The sequence below is a fragment of the Lepisosteus platostomus genome, chromosome 7 (genome assembly GCF_059453375.1).
Source record: "Lepisosteus platostomus isolate fLepPlt1 chromosome 7, fLepPlt1.hap1, whole genome shotgun sequence".
Taxonomy (NCBI): Eukaryota; Metazoa; Chordata; class Actinopteri; order Semionotiformes; family Lepisosteidae; genus Lepisosteus; species Lepisosteus platostomus.
The window spans coordinates 52,272,683-52,289,559 of NC_142617.1; the positions used below are offsets into that span (position 1 = coordinate 52,272,683).

The window sequence follows — 16,877 nt, forward strand, 5'->3', positions numbered from 1 at the left end:
TTAAAGAGTGTGCTTATTTTCTAATTCTTAACTGGTACAATTCCTTGGTCCACACATTATTACAAAAACCCCAAAGCTTGATGGGGGGGGGGTTGGGGGGTTCCAGCTTTAGACCAGCTCCCTAGAGAAAGGTGTCTGATGAAGCTGAACCTGCACTTCCAGATCACTGGCTGGGTAACCAAGGGGCAGCCTGATTGACAGAACAGGCTCAACTGAGAAGGGAGCAGCCATATTCTCTTGCACCTTTTGAGTTTCTGAAACAGTTCTGAACTACAATACATAGCTTATACTTATATAGCGCTTTTCTGGACACTCCACTTAAAGCGCTTTACAGGTAATGGGGACCACCAATGTGCAGCACATTGGTGGTCCCCATTACCTGTAAAGCGCTGGATGATGCGACAGCAGCCATAGTGTGCCAGAACACTCACCACACATCAGCTATTAGTGGGGAGGAGAGCAGAGTAATGAAGCCAATTCATAGAGGGGGATTATTAGGAGGCCATGATTGGTAAGGGCCAATGGGAAATTTGGCCAGGACGCCGGGGTTACACCCCTACTCTTTTCAAGAAACACCCTGGGAATTTTAATGACCACAGAGAGTCAGGACCTCGGTTTTACATCTCATCCAAAGGACGGCGCCTGTTTACAGTATAGTGTCCCCATCACTATACTGGGGCATTAGGACCCACATGGACCTCACTAACACCTCTTCTAGCAGCAACCAGTTTTTCCCAGGAGGTCTCCCATCGAGGTACTGACCAGGCTCACACCCGCTTAGCTTCAGTGGGTTGCCAGTTGTGAGTTGCAGGGTGATATGGCTGCTGGCAAGTACTGAGTTTAACTTGTAGTCTGCTCCTATAAAAATTACAGTCATTTTTATGGAAAGCAGATACTGTACATATACTGTAACTGCTCTCTGATTTTGAGGTCTAATGTTTTTTTTACTAAGTTAGGAAAGGTAGAGTTACTGGCCTGCTGCTTATTTTTTAGTTTCAGTTTAGCAGTCATTCCATGTGAACCTTCTGTATACAATGAATGTTATGCAATTAGGGGGAAGTAGACTGGCTCAGTACTTTTGATTTTAGTCTAAAGAGTACAGTGGATTTTAGTCTAAAAAATATAGCACATGATGCTTTCATGATATTACTGCACTTTTTTAATTACGTATGTAATCAATAAAATTCAGAAGCCTCCAATTTTAATCCTTGCAGGATAAAACAATGCACTGAAAAGAGAACGTAATTCTTTCATTTGGCAATTGTCATCAGCATTTGAAAACAATATTAAACCCAGCAAAATGTTCTGCAGTTATGTAATTATACAGTTATGAAATACAAATTTCAGATAATTTTTCCTTATATTTAAAGTCTTTTACACCCATTGTTTATTGGTAACAGGATCATGCGGATGAGACTTGAAAGCAGCAAGTTGTTTTTATTGAAAAAAAAAACCCTATTAGTTATATAACATAGAGGCTCTAGCAGAGTACTGTACCAATGTTTCCAATGTGTCACTGTGGTGTTATGGTAGCATGGTATCACACTGATATCATTAACTGTAAATGCCTTGAAAGAAAAGCTTTGCTGGGGCTTACTGTACAGTACCTGCAAGTTGTTTGTAGAATTAATTCAAAAGACTATAAACAGCAATCATCAGAAAACACTTAAATCTCCCAGTGTCACAATTCTAACTGATGTGACATTCTTTGTGATCTTCAATGGCTTCTATTAAACTAGCTCAATCCCCAGCTGACCGGAAAGTGAACTTCTCTCCCCAATGAGACACTGTAATTCCCAAGTCAGATTCTGTGTTGAATGAAAACAGTACTCATCAAGGTCATGGTCAAAGGTCTTTGCATCATCATTTTATTTCATCAGATCAATTCCTCATTTTTGTCATTCAAAGGTTACACTGCGGTAAACAATGTGTCCTGAATCCTAATATAGAAACATTTTTATAGATCTAAACTCCTAAGAAAAATAAACTTGACGCTGCTCTGTAATTTATTTTATGTTGAGCATCTTTATACATTTGTATATTGTTAGAACCATTTTAGAAATGCAGTTTTACACAGGCAGAGAAAAACTGTATACAATAAACATCACATTCAAGCTAAATTATCAGGAAACAAATAAATATGATCCAAATTATTCATTGTTTTGCAGAAGCACAAACTATATGCGATTCCTCATTCACCAAAACATAGTAGTATTCTTATTAACTGTAAAATCCTTATGCACATAGATTTTCTCTAAATATTTGTGTCCAATATTAAAGTACAACAGCGAATTCTAACATCAGGAGATGGCAAACAGCTCTGTGATTTTCCACCGACAAAATAGTGGTTTAAAAGCAAAAATGACAGGACCCTTAATAGCTACTGCTATTTTCTGTATAGATGGTTTCTAAGATTCTCCAGCTGATAATTTAAAATCCATGAAAAGGTCGATCACTTAATTCTGGTTATCTGAAGACTGTAAAAGAGATATCTTCGTTCCCATGTCCTGATTCCTCCTTGCTTTTTCCATGACAGCCTCTAAAAGCAGTTTAGGAACATCTCTTGAAGGTGAATACAGCTGTTGCTATGGTCCCTTGACACTTCTGGAACACAGCTGGAATTCCAATATTAGAGCAAGGTCAGAAATCTGCTGTCTACAGCTGCTGCATGGAATTGCAATATCCTAAACATCATAAAAGGAATAATCACTTCCTGCAAGGCAGCCATTTCCATTTGTGATGATTGAATATGTTCAGCCACGCTCCTATGATCGTCTGACACTGCTCAGATTACCTGTCTGTTTTCCTGTTTAGATTGGGAGCCGAAAATCTCCCACTGCAACTGTCGTGGCACGAAAGGCAAACAGCACAGCCACTGGAAATATGATGTTGCTCCCCGTGTTCCTCCAGTAGCACAGCTGTGGGGTTCTTGAGGTCTAGGAAGTGGATCAGTTCCATCTTTGGACTGAATGTGTGCTTAAGGCTCTGCCAGCCCAATCTTTCTTTCATTTCAAATCCAATAATATGATATATCCCTGGATACATAAACTTAACTAAGAAGGAAATGTTTGTTAAATGAAGGGAACAGGCAGCTCCTGATGCAAGCCCAGCCCTAGTCCCGAGATCCAGAGAAGGGTGCCTCTCTAGTCATCTGGCTCGATCACGCACTGCTCCACGATCTCTCGCAGGTTCGGGTTTTCCATCGCTGCTGCCACTCTTTCCTTATCATTGATCTGCTTGTTGACTGTCAGAGGAAGAGGACAGGTCGGGGTCAAATGAGCAAATTACTTGCACAGGGGCCCGTACTGTCTGTCATTCATTTCTCCTCAGGCCCAGCCTTTTCTATTTGTACGTGACTCTTTCAATTTTCTTCTCCGCGGTTAAAATCCTTGCAAACCCAGATGCGGCAACGAATTTAATCTGCCAGCTGTGAGAGTACGCTCGCAATGTCTCACAGCACCCTTCGCTTTTAGACCTGGAAAGCATTTAATGATTCAGCAGATTGTGAATAGTCACTGTAAAACTAAATTTGACTAAAAATGAATATTCATCACCACACAAGTATACATCTGCATAGATCAGAGACCTGTATTAAGAAAAAAAGGGTAAATTCTTCATGAAGACATAGGCTGGAAAAGGGAACTAATTTTGTGCCTGGAGCTATTTCAAGAAAACAAAGGATGATCTGACACTGAAGTGCATGCACACTTACTATCTTCCTCCGTAGAATGTGTTCCTTCAGAAATGTAAATTTCCAGCTGAAAAAAATGAATTAGAAGGAAATCAATTAGCAATGTGAAGCTAAAAATGTGAAGAACAGGGTGTTAAATTTCACAGTAGAGATTAAAGACCAACAGCCACCCAGAATGCTGGATACATTGTCTTGCTATAGACAAGGAGAATGGATCGATTTAAACATCAGGACTCTGCTTTTAAAGGTAAAATCTTTATAGTATATAACAATAAGCAGAGAACACTTACATGTAAGAAACAGTCTTCTATCATATGTTTTAATGATGACATTATAAGAAATAATTAATCTATTAATTTAATGCAGTTATTCACATCATGTCAAAAAATACCATAGGCATCAAATTCTTACCTTGTGTTTGAATGGCAAACATCGCTGTAGCTTTACTTGCAAGCAAAGACCTATTTGAAAAAAAAAGTGGTTTTAAAAAATAATTTGAATCTGTTCAGGGAATAGAAATGAAAGATTTTCTCAGTTCATGTGCACCATTACCAGTCAGACTACAGAAAGAATGAACTGTGCTAGACATCAAGAGGGAGCAGTCTTCACTGCAATATTGATGGAGGGCAATTTGAGTTTAATCAGAGAAAAGTATAGAAAAAAATATTCTCAATTTTAATGAACACACTAGCAAACTTAAAAGCAGATATTTCTCTTTGGAACATGAGTCTAGGTGTAGTGGAAAAAGCTTTATGGGAAAAAAGAGACAAAAAAAGTCAGTTCTAGAGAGGAAAGGAAAGTATATTTTTAAATCTAAATGCGAATATGGACGGAATATTCACAATATCTTAAATCTGTTTGCCTTTCTTAAAGCTCACTTCTGGCATTTTTATCCAGCTTTGTTGAATTAGTAAATGGACTGCGTCTAATATACTTTTACAAAAACATAGCTTCTATGTAGTGTAAAGATGAGAGAGAACATTCTGAGTTAATGCCACTACTCATAAACACATGCTGGAAGATGAGTTCCCTGCTAAGAAATGAAAAAGACTCCAATCCTTCTTCTGAAAAAGCTCTCTGTACTATTGCGGGTGTCTGTGCAGACACCAGCTGAGAGTGATAGCAGGAAAACAAACACTGACATGCACCAGTGAAGCTGTTCAGCACCGAAAACTATTTTAAATTGTACAAAGATATAGTGCATGAGCTATCATGTTGACACACACTAGCTCATTCTGGTGCAACAACCTTTCTTCATTTATAACCAAGCATTCCGCAGGCAGGGAAAGTCATGTCAACACTGCTTCTATTTATCGTCAGCTACAAGAATCAAATGTAGGATTGCCAAACCCAAGCTGCAGGCATTAAGTAAACATTCATGAAACCAATATGTAATTCTTTAGGTGGAGTGCAGCGTATAGCTTTGTTCACACAAATGTACGATAAGAAAATCAATTAAATCTGAATCTAACTATTCAAAGGTAAACAGTATGTTTTCACTAATATATACAGAAATATGTAGTTCAGGTGGGTAGCTGCGTCAGCATGCGTAGGCTGCAAAGGAACAAGTAATAGGTTTATTCCATGCTGAAAAGAGAAGAAAGAAAGAAAGAAAGAAAGAAAGAAAGAAAGAAAGAAAGAAAGACAGAAAACACAACGTTTCAGCTGAGAGCCACTATACCTTCCCCTAAATCTTTTTCTAGATCTCTTCATCGTTCCTTCTCTTCCTCCCTGGGCTACTTGCCCCCCTCTCTTAACCAGCATTCCGTCTCTTCACAGCGATCTGGTCCAAGACCAGGCTTTCTAATCAGCCCCTATTCCTTTACAGATGTCGTCAGCTTACACCCAAAGAAGGCTCCACAGCCGAAACCTTGTGTTTTCTTTCTTCTCTTTTCAGCATGGAATAAACCTTAACTTGCTCCTAGACAGAAAACATGTCATCATCCAAACACTAACCTTAAGGGAAGGTGCATATAGGCACAGAAGACAATGAGATGACAAACACACAAAGAAGAAGTTATTCTAAACATCTTATGATTACAGACATGTCATCCATGTGATGTGCTGATTTGGTAACGGGTGTGGATTTATTCCATGCTGAAAGGAAAAGAAAAGAGACAACGTTTCGGCTGTGGAGCCTTCTTCAGGTGTGAGGGAGAGAGGGAAACAGGCAAGATAATAAAGCAGGGGAGAACAAAAGATAGGAAAGTGCAGAGGAGCCAGGGAGCAGGGGAGAAAGAGTATAGACACTCAGGGAGAAGCCAAAACCTGCACACCACCACCTCACTGGGCTAGTGCTCATATGACACATGAGTACTCCCAAATAACCCTGCTGCATAAAATGAACAGAATATCACAAGCCACAGAAATCAACTTGTATTTCGAAATTATACTGAACAATGTTAGTCTTTCCAACGCTGAATTATGATTCTGTTTCACACACTGACCTGGCCCCAACAACAAGCTCTGGAATTCCCCCCTTTTGCTCTGATTCAACAACTCAAGAGTCAGCATTGTAGGGAGGACACGCCTGCTACACAACTTGCCAGGCTGTCTTATGGGCCCCTCTGCAAGTAATTTACCCCCCCCCCCCAACTCTTACCTTCACATCACTTACCGATCAGAGTCGCCAAAGAGCAGTGGGGCACTGTGGGGCAAAATCTGATGATGATGAGGTATTCCTCTTCGCCTATTTCCTGGACCTCCACGCACTTCTCTGACACCACGTCCAGCTCTTCTAAAGTGTTGGGCTTCTCCGGGTCACGGATTGTGCGAATGACATCTTCAATCAGACAAAAGCAAAGGTATTATTTGACCGAGAGGAAAAGGAGAAAATAAAACACGTGATCTACCACTAAGGCTCTTCCTGACGTGACGTTTTTCACAGTATCTGCAGACCAGCTTTGGAGTGATCCTGTTCAAATCAGCTTACTCCTCTGATACAAAACAAAACCGCAATAAACTGACATCAAAACAGTTTTTGTGGACACATAAAAATATTTAGCTCTTCAAAAGATTTGTTCACGTGCATAAAAGTCAGCTTAACAATCTAAATCGTCTCTTTGTGCCTTCAGCGTAAGCCCTTTTCTAGAAAAACCCTGTACTCTAAATCCCCACCGTACCGGTTAAGAACTCCATACTGTAGGTATTTCATGATTTTCTGCGAATCGTGTCGGGTTTATTTTCTTTTAAAACTTAAAACAACAACAACAGCAGCAGCTTGTTTTCGTGTTTAACTCAAGATCGGGCTCCGATAACGATCGATAGCTGACTTGTTTAACATTGGTCGATGGTGTAAATACCGTAAACTTCTAATGCCTTTTCTTCCATTTTTTTGTTTTTCTGCGCATTCTCTCGTTCAGAAAATCCGGAGAGTTGTAGAACTTTGGCTACTGTGTAAGACACCAGGCCGGACACTATTTCCATCTTCAAAAAGCGCCATACTCCAGCAGTGTCATATTGACAGACTTCTCTTCTCCTTGGCCAGTTAAGACATACATAGTTGATAATAGGTGGGTGACATTCACTCGGCCGGTTAAGACATACATAGTTGATACTAGGTGACATTCACTCGGCCAGTTAAGACATATATAGTTGATCCAGATGACATACACTCTGCCAGTTCATACACAGACGATATTAGATGACATTCATAATAACAAAACTCTTCTGATTTACTACTTAGCTCACTATAAGTTACATATCTGGATCTCTTCCACTCTTTAATATGTGTAGCTTGACCACCAATCGTCCTATGTTGTATTGACCACTTTGGCCTTATTCATACACCCTCCCCTTTGCCTTCCGCTGATTGGTCAAAATAAAGTGCTGGAATGTAGATTTGGTGCCTGGTTGCATGGATTCAGTGTCAATCAATCTCTCAGTCACGAGAGAGGAAGTGACTGTAAATACGGAGTAGTGGCTTTTGACATTTTTATTTAAAATCTTTTTGTAAATATAGGTTTAGACACGGGATGAATCGTCAAAAAATAACCTCTCCCGCATCGGTCGGTATTAAAGAAACTTCCAGATAGCTGCATATGGAGCCACGTTTCGATAAAATCTCTAGTGAGCTATTTGTGAACTGAAAACCAAGACACGAAAATCACCAAACGAGGGTTGTTCGTGTATTCTGCTTTCTGCTCATGTAGTGGTCATATAATGCTTAGTCATAATTTAAACATGTTTTGACGAGGTCTGTTAATTGGGTTTCGGCTCGTGGGAGCAAAATTATTCCAAGATAACTGTATGATAGCAGCCAAGCCGATATGTTGAAACAGTCAGACAAATCGGACTGTGCCGTAAAACGCGTTCTAGAAGTTCTGCTGGTGTCAGACAAGGAGCTCTGTAAAAATGTCCAGGACACGATAAAAGCTAAGGCGGAGAAGAGCTGCTCATGGCTTTGCTGTTTAAGTGCCAACGGAAGTCTGCAGATAACGACAATTGCGAACAGCAGCAGAACGTATGAGAGAACAGTTGAAGAAGAGGAGTGCGTCGAGTAAGTAAAACACCCACAGTGGCAGTTCACTTTTAATTTGTGTTCCTCTTTATTTTGGTAGGTTTATAGAACCACTCAGCGGTTTGATTTTGTTTGTTGATGGACTGCTTTACAGTTCTTTTTTCTTCATCTTCAAAATGACCGATTTTAGTGATAAGTGGAAAAAAAATACACTAATTCACTGTACATTTGACTGGGTTATAATAAAAACGCTTGATCGACAATAAAATCAACCGGTGCCAGAGATCCTCCAGTCCTTGTAGCACCACAAACCAGTAGATCTGTTATGCAGGACTCTAGATGATTGTTTCCCTAGAGCTGGTCTCTAAAAGCATAGTTCAATCCCGATACAGCGTGTTTAAAGATATGTGAGAAGTGATTCTTTTATCCACTTGATGAAACCAATTAATTCAATAACAAAGAGTTTTAACAGGGGTTTAGGGAGTGAAAGCATATAAAGCATCACAGCTTAAAGACGTTTGTGGAGAAGGTATATCAGTGTCGTCTTTTCCCTTCAGATTTTTGCGATTGATGATCTAAGTAGACTTTGTGCCGGCAGCTTTGTGTGGGAGGATCCAGCTGTGCCATGTGTGGATGGAGGCAGGCCGAGGCTCCTGGCTCTGGACTCCAGCAAAGGCCTGAGACTTTACAAACTGGAGGCAGCGGAGGCTGAGGAAGTGGACACGGTCACCTGTGTCGGCACCTGTACCGCAGAAAACCTGCTGCAGCTGGTGATAGGCGAAGATCTGAGTGAGTGCAGCAGCACCACAGCTGCCCATCTGAGCACTTTTACATTTTGCAGTGCACAGAAAACAAGAGCATTATGAAAAGAAAATTGATGTTATGATGAGATGTTATGCCCTGTTAAGTTTGACTAGTATAAGTGCTAAACTACCTTACTATCATACATCTACAATCTATTCACATTTAATGGTTTCCTTTTTATTGAAGTCACCTTTGGGTTGACTTGCTTTTTTTCAGAACTTTGATATTAAACTGGTTATTGAATCATGTCTGTAATATCTTAAGTAGTAGCATTGTAGATCTTAAATATGGGTACTGTCACAAAATACAAAGGGTATGAACTTAAGCACACAGTCTTTCTCTTCTTAGATCTGACGGCAGTGTTTTAGACAACCCAGCTTGAAAAAAAGTATTGATTTAGGTCCTGTTTCTTAAGCTCTTCCTTAGAGAAGAGTTGTCAGCTCTCATGGGCTGTTATTTCAGATGACAGAAAGTGCTGGTTGAAGTGGTCTGTACAGCTTAAAAGTGCCCCCACATTTGCAGAATGGCTTCATTTCTAATTTTTTGACTGCTTCATCTATTAGTGTGCAATTGAGCCTCTTGTTCACGTTTGGTTCTAGGAAATCTCTGAAAGTATCACACTCTGAAAGCTCTCCTCATTCAAGCACAAATGTCAGCCTCCAGTTACAATGTTCTTAGCACATGTAGGCAGGTCTCTCTTTGTGGGATTCTTGATCTTTTACTATGATCATGTAGAATTTCTGAAGGTATTCATACAACAATATTTGGGAAAAATACTGGAAAATTTTTGAGATATTGGTGATTAATAATAATACTAATAATTAATACTATTCCTTAAAAAAAGACCAGTTCCTAATATCTTATTTGTCTTTTGTTGACAGTATGCTTGTGTGTTGGTTGTTCTCTGCAGGTGTGTCCCAGTGCATGTCTTTGATGCTGCTGTGGTTTGGGAATGGGAGGAGCTTTGTGCTTCTGAATAGCTGCATTCTGGTGCAGCTTGTCTGGGATGATAGAGGTGCATCTCCACAGGTCCTGGGCTGCCACATCTTGGGCCTCCCTCAACAAGCTCTGGACAACATCACTGACTGCCAGATCTGCAGGGGCACCCTCTTCCTTTTAGCCAACACTGGCCATATATGTATCCTTGAATGGTAACCAACCACATGGACAAATTTTAAAATCCTATAGGAAAGAGTGTGAAAACATCCATTTACCTCTAGGGTGAATGAATTAAATCTTTCTTCTCAGAATACACGTGCATGTCTTTTTTTATCATTGTAAGGACTTAAGAATGCATGTGTCCCATCCAGTTAATAAGTGAAGCAAATGGAATAAAACTGGGCATACTACAGTATGTATGTATTTTAGTGCTGTCTTTGGTACTCAGGACTAAAATATGTGCATAGTGTGCCTTTATTTAGGATTTTAATCCTGACTTTGGTAAGGGATTCTTGTTGAGCAGCTGAATAAACATTCTGTCTTATTAATCAAATTCAACAGAACCCATGCAGAGAGCAGAACTTTAAATACCAACTTCATTCAGCATCTCTGGTGGCTTTTTGGTCAAGAACACTTGCTCTGCTTTTAACCACAGTTTTTCTTTGTTCTCTAGAGTCAAATGTTTTTTTTTTAATAACATTATATCAACATTAAGAAGAAGTGTAATGTATTTCATTTAATCAGTGCAGTCCTGTGAAGGTTTCTCGGTGGATTGAAACACTTTGGCATTACCTTTTACAAACACTCCACTAATGCATTTGTCTTGTTTAACTTTTTTTCTTTGAACTACTAAAATCCTTTGGAAGCAAGTGAGCAGAATCCCCTTAGTAGACCAAAGTGCGTGTGCTGTTCATATCAGGGCACCAGCTGTCTCTGACAGCCCTTGGCCCGGAGAGATGTGAAGGCTAGGCCTGACTAGGTAATGAGATTGAACAGAAGGCATGCAAAACTAAGCAGAGCTCTTTGCTTCTGAGGCAGACTATAGGGAGAACTGTGAAATCTATAATTTATACAGACACTACAGTGGCGTGAGTGAATAACATTTTCCTGTGCATCTTTAACCTGAATCCTCAGATATCTTCGACATGAATGAAGGCAGACATCTGGCTAGTGTGGATTTGCCCCTGTACAATTTAGCTATATCCGGAGAAAATGACTCTGTGCCCCGTCTGTCTTCTTTCAGCCTGTTTCAGGTGTCGCAGGACTTGGCCACTGTTGTGGCTGTCACATGCTTTAACTCTGCAATATGTGTTGATTTGAACAACTATTTCAGGTGAGTCAAATGTACTGGTGGGGGTTCATAGGCTGAGGTCCTTTAGTTCAACCATACAAAAAAAGACCACATTTTCTGTGCATTTGAAACTGTTTTGCACCCTAGCCTTGTCTCCCTGTTTGAAGGACATCATAGTAAAGTGGACTTAGCCAATGTCTCTGTTTCTGCAGGAGGTATCCTGAGCACATGCTGTGCTGCCAGTCCCCCGTTTGCCCACCACTCAGGCCTGCGGGGGCATTGGACCAGGACTGCCTGTCCAGTGCAGCCTACAGCCATACACTGCTGGGAGGCTCCTTTCACGTAGACCGGTGAGTTAAGAGCTGCCAAACATTCACCACATATGTGCAGTTTATGTTAGTTTAAAGGCATGTTAATTGTACAAACAAATTGGTAAGGAAAAACATTAGTCAGGTAGTATACTGTAAGTTATTTGTTCTATTTTGATCCCAGGCCTTCACAACTAGACCACTAGATTACCAATGCTGTTAAATTTAATCCATTTCAGGTTTTCTGAGCTCATACATTAAATCTGTTTGTTAAATGTTCGTCTTTTGTGATGTGCTTTTAGTTAAATACAGGTTAAATAAAACAGTGTTTATTGTGGCACCTTTCTTCATCAATGATAATTTGTGCAAGAGCTCCTAAAACTTTTAATGGGTCAAACTACTTTACATTTGGAATCTCAGGTGTCTCTTCTGTCTTCCTTGTAATTCTTCAAAGTCCATGTGAATTAATTTTGTCTGTCTACATGCAAATTAATTAAAACTGTTTCTATTTCTTGACCTTTATAAAGTTCCTGGGAAGCTCGTTTGTCTTTACTGTACAACAAAGCAAGGGCGTCTACACATCAATACGAAGCTGGAACTCCTTGGTACCATGCGCTTCCTCAGGTAGAGGGCAAACGAACAGCAGAAGTTCCATGTGCAGCTTCTCCCTTGGTTTGGGGAGCTAGGCTGCGTAACACAGAGCACAGCCAGGCAGAGTCAAGCCCAGCAGTAAAGGAGGGTGTGATGAAATTTCAGTTGCATGGGGAGAGCCTGGCTCCAGCCTCTCTGGCAGTTTCTGAGTTTTCTGCAGTTCTGACCTTTGTCCTCCCTCGGAGCGAAGAAGCCCTCACTGTGTTTTGGGATCTTCAGACCCAGGAAGTGATCTATCACCATTCTAGCAGACTCTGCATGCCTGTACAACACTGTGGAGAGGAGCAGCTCTGCCTGTTTCTGAAAGGTGAGATCATTGCTACGCTGTACACTGCCCATTCTTGACAGTCCCAGTTTTTTGTAATCCTGCCGTAAAAGAAAAACATGTAACAGTTGTCAATTGTTTATCATATTTAAGTAGAACATAAGGAAAGGCTACAACTGAGAAGATGCTGTTTGGCCCTTATCTCTCACTTAGTCGATGGTATCTTATGCATCTGAGAAAGTTATCCGTACTTATTTTGAAAGACCTTCTAGAGTCATCTTAAAGACGGTACCTTGCAAGACAGTCCTAACTGTGAAACCATTTTATATTGACCTTGTTGATATTTTTGAGGATTCTGAATGGACGCATTGAAATACCTAGTGTATTCTGAATATGTCATGGCTATACGGTAGAATGTGTTTGCAGAGCTGTGCAGTAACGTCAGGTGTGAGGCGGTTGTCTAGAGCTGTGCTTTGTGCCCTCAGCTGTTGGCCTGTCCCTGCTGCTGTTTGGAGTGACTCAGGAGGAGCTGCTGAACAGGCTGATGGTGTATGGCAGTGCGGGTACTGTGGACTCACTCTGCCACCTCAATGGCTGGAGTCGCTGTTCCATTCCCATCCATGCCCTGAAGGTAAGCTACTGGAGTATGAAAATACTCCTGTAAACTTTTAGATTTAATTCTATGCTTTTATACTATTTAATAAATATTGTCACTATTGTGTTGTTTCCAGTCTAGAATATCAACTAACACCAAATTCTAAAACCCATCAGCACTTCTAATAATGCTTTTACTAGACTTGCCAAATGAGATAGCACCTTCAATTATTTTTCAGGCTGGCCTGAAGAATCACCAACTGGATACAGTCGACTTTTTCCTGAAAAGCAAAGAAAATATTCTTTGTCCACCTGCGAGTTATACTTTACCAGAACAATCTGTGATCATTCCAACTCATTCCCAGTTGAAAAGTAGGTATTTGTCAGTTGCTAATCATGAAATGCAATGAATCATGGTTGCAGTTTAATAATGGTGTAAATCCATCTATCGAAAGCATGACCAAACACAACAGGTTGCATTATGTCAGGTACATATCATGCTACAGCTATTATATGTCTTATTTCTGTACTGCAGAGAATCAGCTAGATTCATGTGAAATTGAGCATTTCTGCAAATAACTCAACTACCTTTCCATGATTAGAAAATCAATATCACAAAATAGTCTTGACAGACTAAATTTATATAAAATGTATAGTATATACTGTAGCACATGTAGAGTATAAGTTTATATAAAAAGAAAATGTTCTTCTCTAAGCCTAATTCATTTTTTACTTAATGAGTAGAAACAATTAAAATAATAGGCATCACAGAACATCACAGTGTGCTTGCTAGCTGTACCCACATCCTGATGTTGTATAGCTAGAATTAATCTTTTTGCACAAAAATGCATTAGAGATAATGGAGAGGACTCAGAACATATTATGGCACTAATCATTTCATAAAATGTACCTGCCATCATAAATCACTGTCGGTGTTGATGCATGAAAGATCCATTAATCTTTCTGCTGGGAAAATTGCCTAATGCAATAATGTAGTTAGCATTAAAGCATTGACAGATTTAACCATCTTTTGTTACGTGTCTCTGTGATAATTGTTTTAGTGGAATGGAAAGCAAGTTGATGTCTGGGAAAAATTGAGAACATTTAATTCTCTAATTGTCATTTTATACTGGTTTGGTTGTATTGCTCTCCAATTTTGTATTTGTTGTTATATGTTTCTATTGTGCCTGCTTTCATGTTCGCTGCAGATGTGGAGGATCTTTGTCCAGCACTTGATCTCCTGTGCTCTGCCATCAAAGAAACCCACTCAGAAGCCCAGAGCAAGCAGTTCTCAGAGCAGCTGCTCAACATCACCATGACATTCCTTAACAAGCAAGTCAGGGAAATTCTCTGTAGCACAGATGGTAATATCTTTCTGGCTCATAAAACTTTGATAGAACGTGTGGCACTATTATGCAGACTGTAGTTTTCAAACCTTTCTCTTTCTTCTTTTTGTATCTCCTCCATCATGTGTTTTGTGTGACTTTCCTTTTGTTGGTGTTGCACCAGATCTTTGGGGGATTTGCTGTCACTTTTATATTTCCTGTGCAAATGTCAGCAGAATCATCTGTGAGATGTTTTTTTCCAATACGCGTTGATTGAACAAGCTGGGTAGCCTCACCGGTGGGAATTTAAGCAGAAACAATGACGGCTCTTTGGTTTTCACATAAAACATAGTTCGTGAAAGGATAAGAGACAGGGAAACAACAAATCGAATCTTAACATTTATTAGTACCCCACAAGGTTAAAGAATATTTTCAATTTCATTGTTTCAGAGCTGATATTGGTCACAATGTATTGTATTCTCAATCTAAATTCAGTAACATGGGCTGTATTTTCTGCTGTGTTTCCTTGGGTCAGAGCTGGATGATTGTCTTCAGAAGTGTGTGGATATTCTGAACAAGTACATATCTGAGCTGCGCATCTTCATGAAGAAATTTCCTTGGACTACTGCTGTGGGGACTTCGACCCTCAGCTCTGACCACACAGAAGGGAGTGGTATTGGTCTCTGGCAGAACTGGCACAGACTGTCCACAGAAGTGAGTTTGACTGGGGACAGGCTGTACTGTATATGTTCTAATGTATATCTTCAGGAAAAAAATGGAAAAATGATCTTGGCCATCTCCGTAACATGGGCTCATTAGTGGGAGTTTAATGATGCATGAATGCCAAACAAATGAGAGTTCTTCTTTCCCTAAACCATTTTTGGTGGTAGTTGTATCTTCAAAAGAAGCTAAGTAATTCCTTAAGTTGACATTTTTTTATTTCAGGCATTTTCAAGTTATGTGCAAAGGTCTATTTCACTTTCAATCTAAGAGTTACAAAAGTAAAAACAAATGCTGGAGCAAGGACGTAGTTTCAGTATAATTTTCCCTCTGGAACTCAAGTCACAGTCAGGTGGGGTATGCATTAGGGTAATATCCTTTTAACGATGCATTTGTATTAATGAACGACTGCTACTGTGTTCTTTCATTTTTTCCAGGATGTCGTTCAAAGTGCTATCATGAACAATGATATCCCTCAGGCCCAAGCCTTTTTCAGATCTGTGCAGAATCCAGCGGAGAGGCTGGAGGACCTGCTGAACATGGGGCTACTCTGTGCTTTGCGCTGCCTGTCTGGGAAAGACCTGTGCCAGGCTACAGCGCTCCTGAGGAACATGGTGAGTGACCAGCAGCACTAGCAGGGAGCCTGAACACGAGTCTCTATCAGTGACTTGTCAGTTAGTACCTGCAGTATTGAACCTGAATGGCTCTTGCAGAATGTAGATCACTTTTGAGGCTTCACTCACTATCATGGCATACACGTACAGTAACTGTTAGCATTCAGTCCCTAAGGGCAGAATCTAATAAACACCGTTCTGTGAAAAGAAATGCCATTCTGTTTTCTTTTTAAAAGTTTGATTTTTGAGAAACAAAAACACAGTTTGGCTTTTATAGATGCATTATGTGCAATACTTATGTACAGTAGTAGAAAAAATACTTTGGAAGTAGGTCAGCTATTGTCCTGAGTTGATCTAAACAACTAGTCATCTTTGGATGGCAGAGTGGCATAGTGGTTAGCATTGCACTTTGTAGTGCTGGGGCCCTGGGTTAAATTTCTGGGGTGCTATCTGCATGGATTTTGTACGTTCTCCCTGTGTTCATGTGGTTTTCCTGTTTTCGCCAACAGTCCAAAGGCATACTAGTACGTTAATTAGCTTCTGGGAAAACTGGCCTTGGAGTGTGTGTGTGTGTGGCTGCGTTGGTCAGTCTGCTCTGCATTGGACTGAGGTCTAGTCTGGGATGTACCCTTCCTTACATTCTTTGCTTGCCGAGATTTGCTCTGGCTTCCCCGTTATTTGTGAAATGGATGGATGAAATTTTTTTTTTTTAATTTTGCAATTTCTTTTTAGTGTTGCAGTTTTTCATTGACTAACCCACTTTAATGTGTAAAAATGATTTGTTTAGGGTTTCAATGTGAAGGAACAGTTGCACACCATATGCCTCTATACAGATGACAAGGACTTGAGGAACTTTGTGGTACGTATTTCCATTTATAAGCTGTGAAATTCAAGTTCCTGAGAAACAGTTCTAGGAATTGTTAGTATTGGGGCTAAGTTAGTATTTGTTGGTAGCGATTAGGAGTTTAAAAGGACACAGTTTCCTTCTTTCTTAGGTGGAAGAATTACAGAAGCAACACTATTTACCAGATAAGGAACAGAGAATGGTGAAATTTATTAAACAAGTCGAAAGCTTGTGTTCATTGCCAGCTACCAGATGCAAAAAAAGCCAGTCAAGGAGAAGGTGAGATTGTGGTGTTCAGTTGCCTTTTACAAAACATATAACTTCTTCACTGTCTTGAAGTATTTTTGTTTTCTGCATTTTAAATCTGTGTTG

At 40.0% G+C, this 16,877-nt stretch overlaps 2 protein-coding genes across 3 annotated transcripts in view; one reads left to right on the forward strand and one right to left on the reverse strand.

Annotated features, from left to right (window-relative positions):
- Window positions 1-1,839: 1,839 nt before the first annotated feature.
- ciao2a (cytosolic iron-sulfur assembly component 2A) lies at window positions 1,840-7,233 on the reverse strand. 2 transcript variants are annotated; one of them, XM_088641158.1, is made up of 5 exons: window positions 6,994-7,233; window positions 6,309-6,473; window positions 4,103-4,152; window positions 3,713-3,758; window positions 1,840-3,244 (listed from the first exon to the last, which is right to left on the reverse strand). In XM_088641158.1, exons 1-5 carry the CDS (start codon window positions 7,115-7,117, stop codon window positions 3,144-3,146), a joined length of 486 nt encoding a protein of 161 aa, XP_088497284.1. In that variant the 5' UTR covers window positions 7,118-7,233; the 3' UTR covers window positions 1,840-3,143. The 2 variants fall into 2 exon arrangements, with proteins under 2 accessions (XP_088497284.1, XP_088497285.1); XM_088641159.1 differs by lacking the exon at window positions 6,994-7,233 and adding an exon at window positions 6,814-6,970.
- Window positions 7,234-7,553: 320 nt separating this feature from the next.
- The window catches only part of spg11 (SPG11 vesicle trafficking associated, spatacsin), a 29,773-nt gene continuing 20,449 nt past the window's right edge, over window positions 7,554-16,877 (forward strand). Inside the window, exons 1-13 of the mRNA XM_088641157.1 lie at window positions 7,554-8,189; window positions 8,749-8,939; window positions 9,865-10,092; window positions 11,028-11,226; window positions 11,397-11,534; window positions 12,020-12,450; window positions 12,894-13,039; window positions 13,242-13,374; window positions 14,211-14,366; window positions 14,863-15,041; window positions 15,485-15,661; window positions 16,449-16,520; window positions 16,657-16,784. Of these exons, the coding sequence (XP_088497283.1) occupies window positions 7,960-8,189; window positions 8,749-8,939; window positions 9,865-10,092; window positions 11,028-11,226; window positions 11,397-11,534; window positions 12,020-12,450; window positions 12,894-13,039; window positions 13,242-13,374; window positions 14,211-14,366; window positions 14,863-15,041; window positions 15,485-15,661; window positions 16,449-16,520; window positions 16,657-16,784 (2,408 nt within the window). The 5' untranslated portion in view covers window positions 7,554-7,959. The remainder of the gene's footprint in view (window positions 8,190-8,748; window positions 8,940-9,864; window positions 10,093-11,027; window positions 11,227-11,396; window positions 11,535-12,019; window positions 12,451-12,893; window positions 13,040-13,241; window positions 13,375-14,210; window positions 14,367-14,862; window positions 15,042-15,484; window positions 15,662-16,448; window positions 16,521-16,656; window positions 16,785-16,877) is intronic.

What these genes read in the sequence shown, in the direction of transcription:
- ciao2a (XM_088641158.1), bottom strand. Translation starts at nt 7,117, where the DNA reads ATGGAAATAGTGTCCGGCCTGGTGTCTTACACAGTAGCCAAAGTTCTA. An exon ending in CTCTTTGGCGACTCTGATCG is followed by an intron (nt 4,153 to 6,308) that starts GTAAGTGATGTG and finishes TTTTTCAAATAG; the next exon opens with GTCTTTGCTTGCAAGTAAAG. An exon ending in GTTTGCCATTCAAACACAAG is followed by an intron (nt 3,759 to 4,102) that starts GTAAGAATTTGA and finishes CATTTTTTTCAG; the next exon opens with CTGGAAATTTACATTTCTGA.